Consider the following 18443-nt stretch of genomic DNA (forward strand, 5'->3'; position numbering starts at 1 on the left):
TTTTGGTCTCGTCCGGGGGGCAGTACCCCCCAAAGAACATGCCTGGAAGAAACACTGCTTGTTGCCCTACTAAATATACATAAACATTATCGTTGCAAGGCCAGTCATTTCTGATTGGTTGATATGTATGACGTCAGAGCCTATAATAGCAGCACAGAATAGATACATCCTACAGAAATAAGCTAATAGTGGATGTGCTTGGAAAGTGGTAATGGTGAAGGTTCACCCAACGTATATGTTGGTCAACCAATAATTTGAGTAATTTATCAATCAAGTTCAACGTCAAACTTCCATCATCATCTTTACTTCCTTCGTACACAGTAAAAATTATGGCCATATAACTCAATTTTAACACAAGTCAGTGGTTCCAGGATGACTACCATTGTATCGTGTTATTTCAGCACCAAGGGTTTGAGGTTAACAAAGGCTCAGGGTTACCAGTTTGACATAGAGCCGGTGTGCAAACAAGGAAAGCGAAAGTAGGAACAGATAGACTGTTCTTTCAACATATACCCTGTGTTGTTAGTAACATCTAGCTCGCATAGTGAATGCAAGTCATTGAATACTAATTGATAATTGTAGTGATACGTAGTTCCGGAACGATTTGCCCCAAAAGAACAAATCTTTCAGTGGAACGAAAGATTCGAATATATGAAAGGAACCGGATTGACTTCGGAGGAGTCAAAAGACAGATTTACTCAGTATAATTGACGGATTGAGTCAGTTGATTGAACCAAACATCAGGTGAGTCGATCTAGTTGATGGATTTATATGAATGAAATTTAGACGAAAACAATGATTCAGAACTGAGGGACCTTGCATTCTTGCATATAAGAGAAGTAAACAGTGAACCTAATGTGCGTGTTTAAAAACAATCAAATCTTTTTAAATTGGTTTGTATTCCTTCTTTGCATATAATAAGCAAAAGCTAGAATCGGGAAGAAGTAGAACTTCGGCGTATGTCTCGAAATGAACCAAAGCCTCCTTGTACGATTCTACTTATCTCCCTTCCCGCCCCAAACCAACTTCGCAATAACTTTTCAGTTGCAAACATAGTTGTTTGGCAATTATACATGCAACACTAATAGCGTATTACTAAAACTACACTATGCATATTACAAGCCACAATGTTAGGTAGTTCATTTAACCACTCCCATTTTAACCACTCGTATTTACTCCAAATAATACGATTGAGTTGAGGTAGCATCAGGTATGTGTCAAAAGTAACATCCGAAACACAGCCATTTTTACTATGTAGGAGTAACGTTAGCAATGAGCTGTATGCTTAACAAAGTAATCAATTTCAGCTGAGGAATGTACTCATTGCCTTCTCTCTGCTATCTCGATTATTTATGAGGATCCAAACAACCACTGTGTATAGAACTTAGTATCAGAGTTGTCAGGGATACGGTGAATGTCATGTTTGCGCGGAAATCTAAAAATAATGTATCCTTCTGACCACTGCTTTGTTTTCTTGGAGGGGGAGGAGAGGGGAAGGAAGAGATATAGTAAATCAGTCTCCAGTGACATCTGATATAGCTATCCAGCAGTGCGTGAATGTTCCTCTTTGTGTATTTTTCTTTTCTTTTCATTTCTCTCTCTCTCTCTCTCTCTTTTTTTTTAAAGATTAAGAATCTTAACTCCAATAATGTATCAAAAATAAATATAAAAACTATTTACGTCTCTTTAACCTCGAATGTTTATTTCTTTACTTGCATCTTTTTTGTTACTTTGAGATGTGGTTACTAGAAGGGAGGCGAATGTGTGAAAAGAAATCGCAGCAGCGAGTCGATGAAAAAAAAGGGTCAGTAAAGTCCATTTCCGCAGACTTTGGTTCTCTTGAGAATACTCGTGTTTTCTGACCATGAGAAGCGCAGCGTTCTTCTCAGCAGCATTTCGCTGGAAAACATATATCATTCTTGCTGCAATCGATTTAATGTGCATCATGATTTCTTCCTCTTCTTTCTGTAACAATGTTACATTCATAGCTTAACCTAAGGAAATTAATTTGTTTCATAGTGAGTTAACATGACGGACTCTCATAGTTAACGCATCTCTGTATTCTTCCTAATGAGTACAATGGAATCGCCCATTGACCCGAAATCCTGTCTGTTTTCTTCGAGTAATCGCTTGCTTCGAGGTCTCTGCAATCTTTGATGAACTCTCGAGACTCAGTAGTCTTGGCGACCGAAATCCCTATCACTCACGATGTCGCTACACCTAACAGAGAGACGACCTTCCTTAAGTCCCTTTGCCTTTATTTCATTCTTCTTTATCAGCGTTTTCAAGAGAGAGGAAGACACAGCTTTCTTTTTTTTAAGACACTTTTTCTTGTTACCTTTGAACAATAACAAGTTTGACCTTATATATAACTTTCTAAAGTGTTTTTTTTTTTTTTTAAATATAGTTTAATATACTATATTGCAATGATTATACTCCGAGGCTAAGAGAAACGTACGATTAACGTATTGCATAGAATTAAATTTACTTGCTTGCGTATAAACTTTGGTTACAACAGTTTTCGTAAAGATATTTTCTAGTAAAATGAGGAACAAATGCCGTATTTCTTATAATGTTAATTTCTATACGAATGATAAATATTATTATTATTATTATTATTATTATTATTATTATTATTATTATTATTATTATTATTATTATTATTATTATTATTATTATTATTATTATTAGTGAAAAATGACTTGCATAACTTTTTAAAAAGATGTTACGAAAACGATATTTCAAAGTAAAGAAGTACACCAACACGTAAGACCATTGGTGCCACTAAGTTGAATGGTTTTCAATGTGGATATGCTGTTCGGCAATACATAAGGATGAAGTTCAATATAAAGTCCTAACTACAACTTAAACAAGTGCGAGTATTGCCAATTGTATGTTATTTCAACAAAGTTTGTTGAAAGCATATACCGTAATAATTTAGGAAAGTCGAACGTAATTCAAATTATTTCTAGCAAAATCGCAATACAGTTTTTGGGGCAAAATGACTGAAATTTGTCGTTATCAGTTCGAAAGCTATTTCTCTCCTGATAAGATGTTGAACACTACTCTAACATACGAGTTAAGGGACGCAGATGATGTCGAAAGAAAAAAAAACACATGGAGAAATGAAAAAAACCATCGAAATGTTAGCATGAGACTAAGAAAAAACAAAAAAGTCATAAACGTCATCACTAGAGTGAGTAACCATTGAGAAAAACGAAGTTAAATTGTGGAGTATATGAATTGGTGTATCAATGCGATGTTAGGTAAACGGACAATAGAATAATTGCCAGTGTTTCAGACACATTGTCTTAGTAACTAACCTAGGACGTGTATGCTGCAATAGTGGGGGGAAAACATAAATGTACAGCGGAAGGAAATAAAATCGAAGTTCCATCTTAACCAAATATAGCTAAGATTTACTTTACAAGTGCAGCATGAAGTGCCTGAAATGGAATATTATTTTGATGTCGAAGGAACCAAGAAATTCTCGCAACACGCATGCCATTTGAAATAATTTTCCATTATCCTCGTATATGAGTACAGCCAAAGTCGCTGACATGCTTGCTCCTTACGGACGCATCCCCCTGTTGCGCTACACTTATTCGGTTAGGTAACATTCGTGCTTTTTAGCGGTCACTGAGTACAAGTTGGTTTGTGTTTTTAAGTTTGTTAATGTTTTATGCAATATAATATTTATGCCAAATGCTCACACGCTGTATTTATAATCAGCCCTCCTAAAGTAAATTTACATCTATTAATGCAACTCCTCTCTTAAGAAATACTTTCTAAGGCAGTAAGATTGTTATTTGACAGAATATTTATTCAAACACGCAACAAAAACGACTGTCAGCATTCACGAATTCTTAACAGTTTGAAGATATATCCTCCATCGCAGTGAGAAGGTAAGGATTCATTGTTTTCGTTATATATCAATAATTCGTTGTTTGTAACCCTTAAAAGTTTAGGCACTGATTTTGAGCAGTAATACAATATAGATGCGCACATATTTAGGGAAAAGGAAAGAAACCACGAAAATAAGAAACATTTGTGATTAACAGTTAGGAGTGAAGGATGGAAATGAAATAAAAGTAATTGTATGTAAGTATATTAAAATAACAACAAAATTAGTAGTACAATGTTGAAAACAGGTTTATGTGGATATAATTTGGGGCCGCCATCAGCGGAGGCTTAACCTTAAATACATCCTAATAGTATTCTATGCAAGGATGTTCACGTATTCGAATTTTTTTGATATTATGAAAAGTGAATACTTACCTTCTGAATGTTCTTGCAGACCGACGTCGAAGGCTAATTTGTCGTTGGAGGAGCTAGTGGACAGACAAGCCAGGCACTGGAAAATAAAAAGTACGCAATAAATCATTAAGAATTGAAATAATAATATTTTTAATTACTTCAAGATTTTATGAGATTGTGAAGTCCATACTAATCTTAGACAATACATTTTGTTTTACTACGAAAAACATATGGGTAAATATTTGCTTTGAAGGATCTGACAGTAGTCATAGATCTGTAAGCGATGTTTTACCTTTCATGCTGAGAGAAAGGTGTGACAGATCAAAAACAATAATTAACATTGACTGCCAATATAAGAAATTATCAAACTTCTATTGAAGCTCAAAAGATCTATAAAGATCTTAGAAGAATAATACAAAAATATTACGGTATATTCATTGGTGGAAAGTCATTTATTTACACACGCCGACATAGACAATTTGCATTCGTACCATAGAATATATTGAAGGGAATGCAAATCTTAGTTTGAAGATTCAGCTCAACGGCCACCATAGGGGACAGACTGGCCGTAGTATCTTTAGAGGGCAATTTTGAAAGTCGACGCGTACAGTTGTATCTGAATCAAGTCTGTGTATGCAAGGTCAGAACAAAGTCAGTGAACACTTTTTGTGCAATTAAATAACTAAGCATGATCATAGGCCAGACGCTTATTTCGCAGAATTGCTGGTTGTGTGAATCGTGAAGTGCCTTCGGCATATTGGTGGTTTACAGGGATCAGACAGAATTCGTCCATGCGACGCATTGGGAAGCAATCATTAGAGCCTCCTTAACTTGCAGAACGGCGACAGTTAGTGCAATCAGAATAACTTTGAATAACTCTTACTCTCTATGTAAGAGTACAATCAATAAAAAGTCAAATATTGCAGGCAGGATTGTTTGTTCCCGTCTATTAGCGGGATTCTACAGACCTCAGTTCCTCTTGTACAATTACATACCAGCCATCTGCCCATTGCCTTCGACGTTGTCGGGAAAGGTTACAGTGCCAAAGCAAATGGAGGGCAGTAGTATAGAGTGATGAGAGTCGTTTCTTTATTGTATATCGTGACCGTGTAGGCATCCATAGTCATGCAGCTTAGCGGGAAAATCTAGCATATATGCTCATCGCTAAAGGGGTGACACGCCTGGCCTTCCGGCTTACACATTCTGGTCGCCTCTGGTATAATGTGTCGTACTTCCGTGATACCGTCAATCCTGTTCCCTGAGTTTATGTAGTCACTTTCCGGAATCACATTTTCCAGAAAGATAATGTCAATATGCTGCCACCACCAACATGCTGCATTCGATACATGATTTCTATCCTGCCCTATACGTCTCCGGACCGAAACCAAATTGATCATGTATGAACGATTCATGACCGCAACAAAATCTACTGCTGAGATCTATAGCCAACGAGAGATACCATACTCCAGACAAACATTCAGCTCCTGTACAACTGGCTACCTACCCGCGAGTAGCTGCTTGTGCGTCCGCTTATAATAGTTATTAAGGTGTGTAGTTTACTGTTCTAACACGCTAAGAGTGTCCTGTATAATACATTAACACCATGTTGGGATCACTACTATCCATCCTCCTACTTGTTTCAACTTTGGATTTGTTTCGTGAATTCACATTGCTTATTCGTATATACGTTTCCGCTAGCTTGTGTATATGGGTAGGTCCATATTAACGCACTGGCGACAGAGACTCGACCCCAGGGCGGCAATTTCCAGGGGCGATATATTAAAAAATCAAAATTGAAGTATGTATGGGAAAAAAGAGGCTGTCAATGAAAGAAAAAAATAAGGGAGATCTACACTGAAAACAATGTTGGAACCTCGCACAACCAACTTTCCTCGTCACAATGCTACTGGCATTAGAAGGAGCTGAAACTATTGGTTAATGCCTGCCAGCGTAATCAGTGTACTTGGTTCTGTGCGATCCCCCCTGGTTGTTGGTAGGACATAACTGAATACCAACAAAGAAGGGAGAGTGAAATTTTCTTGGACCCAGGAGTGGTAAATGCCTAAATATCGGCCTGTATACGAGATAAAATAATGCTGATTTGTAAATGCCGTGATTTTTATATCCTTATGAAACAGCAAACTTATTAAAGAAAGACTTAATGTTAAAAGTAAAATCTGAAAAAATTATCGGATTTATAAATGAGTCGTCATAATCCAAGCAAGATTTCAATCTGCAAATTTGAGCACTGAGAGTGAGAGTTCTAATAAGTGAGACGAAAACCGATTAAACAAAATACTTCAAAAACGTGGTAAGAAATCTGATTTGTGGACGCATAAGGTTGAAGGTTAAATTCGTCAAGAAGAACAATGTTCTGCAATAGATTATGAGATGCAGAAAAAGTGCAAATCTTGTTAAGGAAAACAGACGAATAAGCACTCATTCCATTTTCCTCTTGAAGTAAGCTTTCTTTATGGATCCATGACAATGCTACTTGAACACGTGTTTAACCTCTCAGCACAATGAATACCGCATCGATTAGCATTTCTCATAAGAGAGAAAACACTTTTCTTCATCTTTTGCAGATGAATAAATAGCGACGTCCTCAACTCAAAAACCAAAGTCAAACATTGTTGCTTACTTCCCCTGTAAAATGCCCGTATTCAATTATGAACAAAAATCATACTGTATCTTAAGATATTCTCTCTCATTACCTGGTCTCGTGCTATATTGTGTTGACATATATTGTAGAAGGTTTCTTTAAAAAATTTAAGATATTCGTAAAAAATTGGAAAACTAACCTAGCAGAAAATACTCGCGCCTACAAATGAAGAAGCCACCTTGTGAAAGGTTTTATTATTAGTTGTTCCCTCCCTTCTGGGGCCTTATCTCGTACCAACCTTCGCAAAAGTTGCAAAGTGTAACGCATCGCAAAACATGTAAAAATTAATTATAATTGCTACGCCTATTATCGAAAAACTAAGACAGAATTTGCGTTGTGTTGCGGAATAAGGCCTCTGATATCTTTCGATTTTCTTCTTCCGAAGGGAAAATGATTGTCAATTTTGTTCTGGTGAGGAAGTCTTTTCCGCTGTGAAACACTGGTTTTTATGGTATCGTGGAAAGCTTTGCAAAGATTGACTGCCAAATATGTAATAAATATTGAAGGAAATTGTATGAAAAAGGAAGAGATACTTAGATCACTAACTGTTGTGTGAGTAAACTCCTTCTATGCCAGAAAAAAAAAAAAAAAAACTGATGATGCCAATGTCACGGTGACACTGATTGTGATGAAATACTGATTTATAATCATGGTACAATACATTTTTTTTTAAAATTGTGGATGTAAAGATTGAGTGGATTCACAGAAGACTGCACTGTTTCTTGTGGAAAGGGAAGTTTTACATAATTCAAGATTTTGTAAGAATGCTTGATTGGGTTGAATTAGATATCTTGACACGCACCCCAAATGTTTGAAGAGTTACATTCGTAAGTACCGTGGAAGTTTGTTTAATCTTTACAATGTCACTGGCTTTAGAAAATACCATGCCTATCCGAAGCCACTTTCTTTTGTTTTTTTGTGTTTGCTTTTATGTTCCATATAATTCTCTTAACTGAATGACGGAAAAGTATGTATCCTTATCATTGGTTTTCTTTTCCCATTTTTTTAAAAAAATGTTTCTGGTACGGGAAAATAGTGAGAAATTATAATGCTCCATTTTAAAACCTGACGTACCATAAAACGTTATGTAACTTTTGTGACGTGAGGAGTCATTCCGTACCAGTCTGTACAAAATTCTGCGTGTTGCATCCGATCGAATAATTTCAAAGTAATTTAAGAGTAATTTTAAACTGTCCACAAACATTAAAGGACCTCTCACTTTTCTTACGGAAAAACAGCTTTCGTCAATTTGCTTAAACGTGCGATATCTTTCTGAAAATAAGTCGTAATAGGCACTACAACCGGAAATCCGTTATTAAGGCCTTAAATAGGGTATCCTACCAACTAATCTTTATAATATCCATACGATCATTTGCAATTAAATGCCACTTTCATCTAACAAATCATCAACAATTAAAGTTGTTTGGAATGCTTAGGTAACCAATAAGATAGTTGGATAAAGGACAGATAACCCACGAATGAAGACAGAGGACCGATGAAAATCTGCGGAAATTAACGTGTGGAAGAGATATCCAGGGAGCACGCTGAAGGTCAAACGAGATAGAGACACAGCAAATGGTGACTGTAAAACTTATTTTGTGTTGGTTTATCCTGTCGACTTCACATCGATCCCTTTTGACACCTTTAGAAAGTACAGTACTAGGTTTGATTATCCGGACTGCTATACAGGTTGTACACCGTATTTCCATTCTTTAGACGAGGCCTATGGTAATAATCCTACTATTGCACAAACAACCACCTGAGATAATCAGAGTTGCGTATGGTTTCCAAGTTGCAATCGGACGTCGTAGGACATCCCAGACATATTTAATTGGATTAAGAATAGAATAGCATGGTAGCCACTCAACTCGCGTGATTGTGTTTCAGTTATACATAACGTGTCCCTGGTCCGCGTTACGCACTTCCAATTTTGTGCTACAAGACTGTTGGTTGGTCAGATTTATAATCTTGGATGGTGCGGACATTCCTGTTTATAATCCCAGCAGATACTGTTGCTGATGTGGTCTATCGGGGCGTTATCCTCCAACAATATATGCGGTGCATATATCCCTAGGTTTTGCTTAATGTACTATAATGACCAACACAACGGAGCGCAGGTGGTGGAGGTGTACCTGAAACACAAGAATATTACGCGTATGGAGTGTCGATCACGCTCCGTTGTTTTAAATTCGATTAAACGTGTCTAGAAAGGCTTGGACGATCTATTACATCCCGAAATACACCCCTATACTCTGGATGACATTGAATGAGTGTTTTTGCAAGAATGGGGTGTATTAACACGCAGCCAAAAACTAATGTTCGTGGAGGAAATGAAATGCACACAGCAGAACCGTATATTCCAGACCTAACCGAACAGATGTAAAAATTGCCATAACGAAATTAAAGAAACACAAATTTCCGAGTATAGACGAAATTCCGGCTGAATTAATTTTAGCTGGAGAAAATTTTGAATAAGATACACAAATTCATTCTCCTTGTCCGGAACAAGTAGGAATTGCCACAAGAGTGGAAAGAAACAATCAATTTTCAAATTTACAAGAAAGGCGACAAAACTGATTGCGAGACATTTCTCCTCTTTCAACATCCTACAAAATCCTCTCAAATATTTCATTAACAAAATTGACCGTATACTCAGATGAAATTATGGGAGATTATCGGTGCGGATTTAGGCGAAATCGATCAACTATCGACCAGATATTTACCATTTAACAAACACTTGAAAAGAAATAAGAGTACAGGTACCCTGGTACCTGAATTATTTGTTGATTTTACAAAGGCCGATGATTCGGTCAGAAAGGAAAACATTGCACAACATTCGTACAGAATTTGGAATACTGAAAAAGATAGTTAAATTAATTAAGATTAAATGAATCCCAAAGTAAAGTCCGAGTAGGAGAACTCTTGTCCACAAGCTTTCAAGTCGAGAATGGCCTGAAACAAGGAGATCTGTTATCGCCATTATTATTCAACTTCGTTCTGGAGTACCCTCTAAGGAAAATCAAAGGTCTAGAGCTGAATGGTATTCACCAGACTATGGCGTATGCTTCGTTGATGTAAATGTAATATGGGATGATAGAAGAACAATAAAAAGAAATGCAGAGGTTTTATTAAACACTTGCAGGAACATGGGTTTGGAAATAAGTGCAGAGAAAACTTAATACATGGAAGTTCGCCGGGATTGTAACACTGCAAATTATGAATACGTCAAAATACCAAATAATACATTCAACAAAGTAGATATTTTCAAATATCTAGGATCAATGTTAATAGACCAAAACCATATCTAAGAATAAATTAAATGTCAAATGAAAGCAGGTAATCTGTGTTATTATTCAGTTCAAAATCTTTTGTCGTCGCGAATTCTGTCGAGAAATTTAAAACTTGAAATATATAAAACGATAATTATACCTATTGTCCTGCAGGCCCTACAATTGCGAAACATGGTCGCTTATTCTGAGGGAAGAACGCAAACTGAAAGTATTTGAAAATAAAACCTTGAGATGAAAATTCGGAGTCAAGAATGAAAAGGCCGTTGCCATAGAAACCACCGTTTCCATAACAACGAATCCTGTTACGGTTCGTCAATCTAAAACTGCAAAAGGGCGAAGAAGAAAAAGAAAAAAAGAAAGCTCCGTAACAAAAGAAGGTTGGGAAACCCTGTATCGTGCAAATGAGATGCATGGAGTATGGTAAGTCGTGAGTGGGAACCCTTCACCCCTGGTGGGGGGATATTCATGAAGCTATCAGCTTATGTCTAATTATATATATAATTCATTTCTTACTTTCGAACCTACAAGATTCAACCAAAATGAAAAAAAACCCTCTTACATCGGACTTCCGAAGAAAAATAAAATAAAATAAATACATGACCGTGTTTATTATATATGGAATTCCCAGTCACGACCCCCTTTTCAGTTTTATTAAAATAGAAGAAGAAGTAAAGAAGAGAAGAGGAAGTTGGGATAGGAAGAGATGAAAAAGAGGGAAAGTAAGAAGATGAGAAAAAAGGGGAACAGTTACTGGATATTTTTGAGAAATATGGTAAAGGAAAGTGAACAATTATCGCATTGGGATCATTTCCAATAGCTATTGGGTGAATATTTGGTATTAAGGTAATCAAAGGTAGACACATGTTAACCCATACCTCCCAGACCTAGATCCATTTAACCCCCACTACCGAATTATCCCAATCTAGCTCTAAGATAGATGAGAAAGTTTAATTTAACAGTTTATTCAATATTTCCGAAAGTTCTCGACTAGTATCCAATACTTGAAGGATAAATGATGAAGTTGATGGCATGCTAGAATTGACCACAGAGAAGAAAAAAATCAACGTGACACACCTATTTGTCGAAGATTTTGACTTTCAAAGCTCTCCCATGATGATCGTTCGTTCAGGTTACTTCGGTCCTTTTTGCTTCCTTTATAGAACCAACTTAAATTGAGTTAGTATTGACTTTCAACGACTTTAATTGCCAACTACCGTTAATTATAGTAAGTCACACATATATGTCAAAAGAATTGGTGCACTTAATACTAAACCTACATTTCACTCACACACACATTCATACAGGACAATGTATACTTAAGGTTGCATTTAGTTGAATTAAACTAACCTAACTACATTTCTATAGACATTTATTACATTTCAAGAAAACTTAATTCGACAGCACAGGAGAAATTTTGATACATGAAAAGAAAATAATACTAGTAATAACAATATGGTTTATAGACATGCATAGAAATTTGTTACTTCTCAATATCTAATAACACATTTCTCCTTGTAGATATATTAAAAGTTGGATTACGAAAAAAAATTGACAAAACGAAAGACGAAGAGAAAAAATCAAAGGTCAACATTGAACATATTTAAGATTCAGTACAAAGAATACATATCAATGTGAAAGAGGAAAGAAAAAATATATAATTGGTTTATCATCTTTTTTTTAAAAAAAAAAAAAGCACTTTGGTAGCATTTTTATTGAGTCTCTGTCCCAAGAGGAGAAATTTCGACAATTTTATGAGTCCTTTTCTCACGTCGATAATAACTCCTTTATCAACTCTCTTTATACACTATGATTGGCGTCCATGAGAGTATTTAATCGTTTGTCTTAACTACAGACGAAAAAAATAGTATTTCATATTATATATATTTTTCATTTCGTCACTTGACGCACTTGGTATAAAAATTCAAAATTTCCTGAGATTTAAAAAAATGATCAATCCAGTCCCAGATATTGGGAACATATTTCCATAATACTATACGATATCTCAATGGAGCTAGGTCTCTGAACCTATCTAGGTCCTGTATTCACATTAATAAATAATTAAACAAAATCAGTTCATCGATTTTTTTTTCTTGGTCTAGATCGTGTAGTCAAAAGATTCTAGTCACTGAGCTGACGAACGATAAATAGTTAGGTTTCCGATCGTAGGGGAAGGATTTGGGGCGCACTGTTTCATAGTTTACTGATTTCATTATTGTTTCACAAAATAACTTTAGATACGGATTAGGGTTTTTTTCTTACGACCTGCTACTTGTTCTATTTACATGCAACATTTAACATAGTATTAAACTTTAATAGTTACGAACATTACTAACAAATGTGTCATTTATCACAAGTTACGCGGTAATACTCTACAAACACAAATAGTTGGTCAAATATCGGGTGTCAAAATCTATGGCAACCTAAAACAACCCGGGTAAATACCCACCCAACCAGGTACATTCTAGGAACGTGCCATTTAAGTTCCATATGTATCGTTTACGTACCTGGTACTTGAGAAATGTACATTTCATATGCATAGCATGTGTCGCTAGGTACGTGCCTTTCGAGGAATTTCTGACACTTGAAAGGTACTTTTACATGCTTCACTGGAATGTGAGGAATGTGAATGGCACATACCCCATGTACCACGGCATGGTTGTGCGTAAGTTGCTTTGTATTGCGACTAGGGTTGCCAATTTAGCCACTTTGTGACTAGATCTGGCCATTTTGAGAACGTCGTTAGTCACATAATTTCCAGAGCCAATAGTGGCTTTTTTAGCCATATGCTTTTCACTTCTATAGCCACTTTCTGAGTTTAGCCACATTTTAATATATTCTGTGTGTCAGTTTGCAATTTTCTGACGTTTGATGCGTTCTCTAGGTTGTAACATTCTAAACCCCACTGTCAGAATTGTCCTCATAAAATTAGCATTGATGGTTATATTGTGACGTTACACAGCAGAGAATTAGCTCAAAACCTGTACGTTAAAACTAGACGTGAAATAAAATTTTCGGGAAGACGTAAGTTTAAGTATAAACTAACTCCTTAAAGAAATTCAGCCTGATAATATAGACATACTTCAGGAAATGTCGCTTTTCAGTGGCAATAAGCCTGAAACCGGTGAAACATCTTTTACTGATTTAGCTTCTTCTTTCACCTTCTGTGGAATTTGAAGATAATATCGAAAAAATTGAAAATCAGTGGCGATTATAAATCTTCAATTGAAGAATTTTTGCAAGAAACTAGCTGAACCTGCGCTCTCTACACAGCGCATTATTCGCATATGAGCATAAATCGCCTTATCATTCCTTACAACATCTGTACATGTCTCTTTACAGACACAAGTTAAAGACGTATTGATTAAAAAAATAGCCAAGGGGTATCATAAAGGGGAGATTTTTCGATTAGTTTTCTGAATATCTCGCACCGTTTGCAAGATTTGAGCCTACTTCCGGTTGGAGTTTCTAATTCATGTATGACCAGTGTTTTCTTTCTTCTTGTATGCAGTATGTAATAAGCAAATACATTACATACAAAATTAATATAATGTCAGTTATATATGGTGTTCATTGGGCAAAACACTCCCAAAAAAGGTTCATCTTAGGAGAAATGGTTATCCTTCCTTTTCCATTATTATTTGGCTATGAAACAAATGCCGGAGACATATACAACCCCTATATACAACAGTGTGGTGTTGGAATGTATAATGATTAGGATGTGATGTTTTATTTTTTTTTTTAATTTCAACACTTCCAATGTACCTGTAAAAATGTAATAAAGAAATAGTGCCCATGTTTTTTAAATATTCAATTAGAACTGGACAATCTACATGAAATTTGCAATCGATCAGTGAAAACGTCATCTTTCTAGAGCCTGTAGTTTCTGAGATCTCATTGTCGAAAGATGGGCCGGAAACATATATGCGTATTTTAAAAGAGCTCCAAAGATGGCAGCACAATTTATTTGCATTTATTTCGGAGAAGGCTTACTAAAGGCAAAGGCCTTTGAACAATAATTTAAAAGGATAAACTTTCTGAAAAATATTTCTTTAAGTAATTTATTTAAAGTACACTCTTTTAAAAATATTTGTCTTTGTTATAAACGTGAAATCACAAATAACCGTAAATCAAAGGTTTGAATGCTAAGGTTATAGGTTAGAGCTCGGTCGTTCTTAAATGTTATTGTAACATTTTAATAGATAGATAAGTCGCTGCACAGATGCCGGAGGAGAGAATCTATTTTTAGAGTTAGTTTCGGGGCTTTTTTTAAAAAAATATTATTATTTATTTATTTATTTATATATATATAAAAATACATACATGCTTCTACATTCGAACGTAAAAGTGAAGCGTTAAGATTTTAGGATTTAAATACGCGTACCCCCGGTTGAATAGCACTGCGCTAAGAAACATTACTGACATGCCTAGTACATTCCTGGCACATACCAAGTAAATGTGTCAATTACATACACGGTACGTGATATACACATAATAGATACATTCCTCGGTATGTGTCATGCACGTACTTTTGGGCGGAAGTAACCTTATTCCTTACATGTGTATTTCACATGATTGCTCTATTCACGTACCTATCATGTACATTCCAATGTACCTCGAGGAACATTCTTTACACATGACCAATATGTACTTGTGTTGGGTGGGTACAGAGCCCTTTACACATTTAATACGTATTCACAATTTCTTGGCTCAAAATAAACAAAAAACCCTGACAAACAAAATTCTGTTTCTTTTAATAAGGTTGCAACATTGAAATGTATATATAAACCCGATAATCAATAATAATTCAATTTACTAAAATCCGCGTATAAAGAAATGGTTGATATTATTTAATAGGTTGACACAAGAAGTGGAAATACAGCAAATAGAGCAGGCACTTAAGTTTCCAAACTATGTAAGCACACATATATAAATATATATACAGAGAAAGAAAGAAAAAATCAAGATTATTTAAAATTAGTGGGTCCAAACTACTAATACATACACACCATATAACCAATCAATAGAAAGAAAACCAGAAATCAGTAATCAATGGGTATAGTTTGTACGATCGATGAACAACAATCAAGTTTCGGGGAATCTGAAATCGTAGTGTACCTTCTCGTCAGTCCCTTCCATGGTGGATTGAGTATCGTGAAAAACAGTCGTAAGTTGTTCTGAAATACCGAAAATACCTCCACGAATTGTATCCTTCGGTGTCTCAGTTAATACATACGTTCGAAATAAGTGATATGAACATTGCATGTTTTCATGAGTTTCAGAACCGTGGGGGGGGGGTTAAAAATAAAAAAAAGCATTAGAGAAGGAGTAGAAGAAGGATAGGTAAAAAGAGAGGAGACAGAACACTACAACTACGAAAGATAAGTGGTCGAATTTATGTATACAACATACTATAACCAAATATTTTCTTTTATGCCAAAAGGGGTTCGGCTTACCAAATAAATAGCCGAACAACAAATATCTTCAACAACGAGACGAGTCAGTGTCCTCAATGGGATTTTCGGAAAGACAAAGGCTTTAGGGAAATCCCACCACTCACCGTATCCGGTCAACGCCATTGAAGACCCCGGAATCACCGGAAGGTTAGAGTAGGCTCTAATTTAGAATTTTAAAAAAATCATCCGACCTCTCAGAAACTAAGAAAGTCCAGAACAGTAATGAAACTAGAGTAAATAATAGTTGAGATATCCCTAACTAGTAATTTGGCAAAATAAAAAAAATAAATAAACCGAATTTTGGATCGGTGATTTCAGTGACCAAACATCACCGATGTCTACCCTGCGCAGACATGCCAAGGTCTGGGATGTCGTTAATTTCCATTATCTAATTAAACTAAGAAAAGAAACGAAAATACTTAAGAGGGTCAGGGGTGGACATGTACGCAATGGACCTAGATATTAATTTAGTAGCGGTTGATTTAGTGGGATAGCCCGATCTGAGCTGTTAGCTATATGAACACTGCCCAGTAAATAAGGTAAGCAACGAAGAAGAAAAATTTCGGAGAGTCAATGAATGTTAAAGGTACAACTGACCAAACCTGTACTTTCCGATGATGCTAGGATATAGCAGTTATTCTTCTTAATTATCATTTTCTGTAAACCTTCAAAAGTAATTCTTACATGATGCTACCCTATCTGATGAAATTCTTAAGAACCGGAGCTGTTAATATGATATATTTAAATGTGAAGTAACATATAATTCCCAACTACACATTACTATCCAATGGCAAACTCGGTTGGATGAATGTATCGGTGTAGAAGTTAAAACGCGAGAGATTTTCAATAAACATATTCATATTCTCAATATATATTATACACTGGGCCTATTCATTTAAGTACAGGTGTCCTATCATCTTATTCATTTCATATTATAATCGTATTATTACTATATCGTTACATTTATTCATTATTTACTCATTTTCACGCGAAGTAATATTTTACGGACACCTTATTACATACATTTACACGCAGGCCATACACATATTACATTATGCACTAATAAATCTATAATTATCACAATCCGTCACGCTTAAACTACTACACGATAACATTCATCGAACCACGGACTCTTTGTTCCGAAGCACCCAATTATATTTACTTCGCAGTTTTGTAAAAAAAAATCATACGTGCATTCACTGAAAGTTAAATTGTCAACGATTATTTTATTTCTGATTTGCTGATAAAACTAAAGCAACAATGAAATCTCTCTACAGCAACGGGAAAAGAGAATTTAATATTGCATTTTGAAACAAACAGTAACATCATGTAGGCTTACTTCTATTAAGAAAATAGGCATTCTTGATTTCAGTGGATATTTAGGTTCCTAATTGAGGTAACGAACTGTAATTTTCAATACTACAAGCTCTTATGCTATTTTATCGAAACGTACACTCATACGAAACGAAAACCATGTCCACGGGATGTAATTTAAGAATAAGGGGCCAAAATCAAACAATCTAGATCACTAACTCATGCAATGACGTAATGTCAACAAACAATTGATTACCGAAAACGGACACGATGGCGTTGTAGTAGAGAAATAATTTGCTGTGTACTAAAATATAGCCTTACACTTGCTAATCAAATCTATAATATTTATTCTGGTTTAGTTACTTTTAGTTAGAAGAATGGTAATGAGTTTACATACGTAACTACACTGTCCTCACACAGTAACGTCACACATTCACACAAAACTACTATCTACACACACACACACACACACACACACACACACATATATATATATATATATATATATATATATATATATATATATATATATATATATATATATATATATATATATATATATATACTAAACTACTAAACCAAACAAGCACCATTTAATTACATGCATATTAAAGACAAGTACCTTCAAACACATTACTCCTTGTCGGTATATAAAGTTGGCTCTATTGAACTTTAGGAGGACAAAATGAGAAGGGTAACCCTAGGTCCAATTGACCTGGCCAATTATTTAAAACATGTTTATTGGAGTTTGAAGCCGTGGGGGCACCTTAACAAAGTTTATTGAGGGACCTTTTCCCTGAGAGGGGAAAAGGCCCTAAAACAAATAATAACTAACCCATCCCCCAGCTAGAACTGGTTCAATTCGGAAAATGAATAGGAGAACTTTTAGTGAGATTAAGCTGCCATCGTGATGATTAATGTTACAGCTATGAAACCTACTATGTACATGCACTTACTGATTTAAAAAATCACATTTACTATATACACAAACAAAATGTACGAAACAGGTCGTATTTTCGCTAATCCCTAACTGAATTTGGGTTTTTAAAAAAAAGGAACATAAAAATCACTATTTCACTGGGTCTATTCTAGCTCGGCAGCAACATGGCGTCCTGTCAACCGGAATTTAATATTTTTCCTTGGTTTTACAGTTCTTTCAACGAGAGTGTAGGTTTACAGGCTCCTATATAATCATATAGCGTTTATCAATGAAATGAACTTGATATTACCTTGAGATCGTTAGAATTTCCGCCCTTTTACAGCAGATATGTGGAAGGAGAAATCACGAGCTGCGCCTACTAAGATGGTTTTGATGAGAATAATAACATTGCGCCGAAAACGACAGGGGTAGGAGGATTCCTCCAATCAGGGCAGAGTCTTCCAGCCGCGGAAATTACAAAGCGAATAGAAATTTGGTGAAATCCAGATATAACCGGATCTGAAAGTGACTATGTACTAGTGAGAGGG

General features: G+C 35.5%; 1 protein-coding gene across 7 annotated transcripts in view; it reads right to left on the minus strand.

Moving 5' to 3' along the window:
* Window positions 1-18443, minus strand: part of RyR (Ryanodine receptor) — a 395937-nt gene that overhangs the window by 219276 nt on the left and 158218 nt on the right. For all 7 annotated transcript variants that reach the window (XM_081725586.1, XM_081725584.1, XM_081725582.1 and 4 more), the window contains exon 5: window positions 4279-4354. In XM_081725586.1, coding sequence (XP_081581712.1) covers window positions 4279-4354 — 76 coding nt within the window. The remainder of the gene's footprint in view (window positions 1-4278; window positions 4355-18443) is intronic.

Source organism: Thermobia domestica, chromosome 9 (assembly GCF_964235325.1).
Source record: "Thermobia domestica chromosome 9, izTheDome1.hap1.1, whole genome shotgun sequence".
Lineage (NCBI taxonomy): Eukaryota > Metazoa > Arthropoda > Insecta > Zygentoma > Lepismatidae > Thermobia > Thermobia domestica.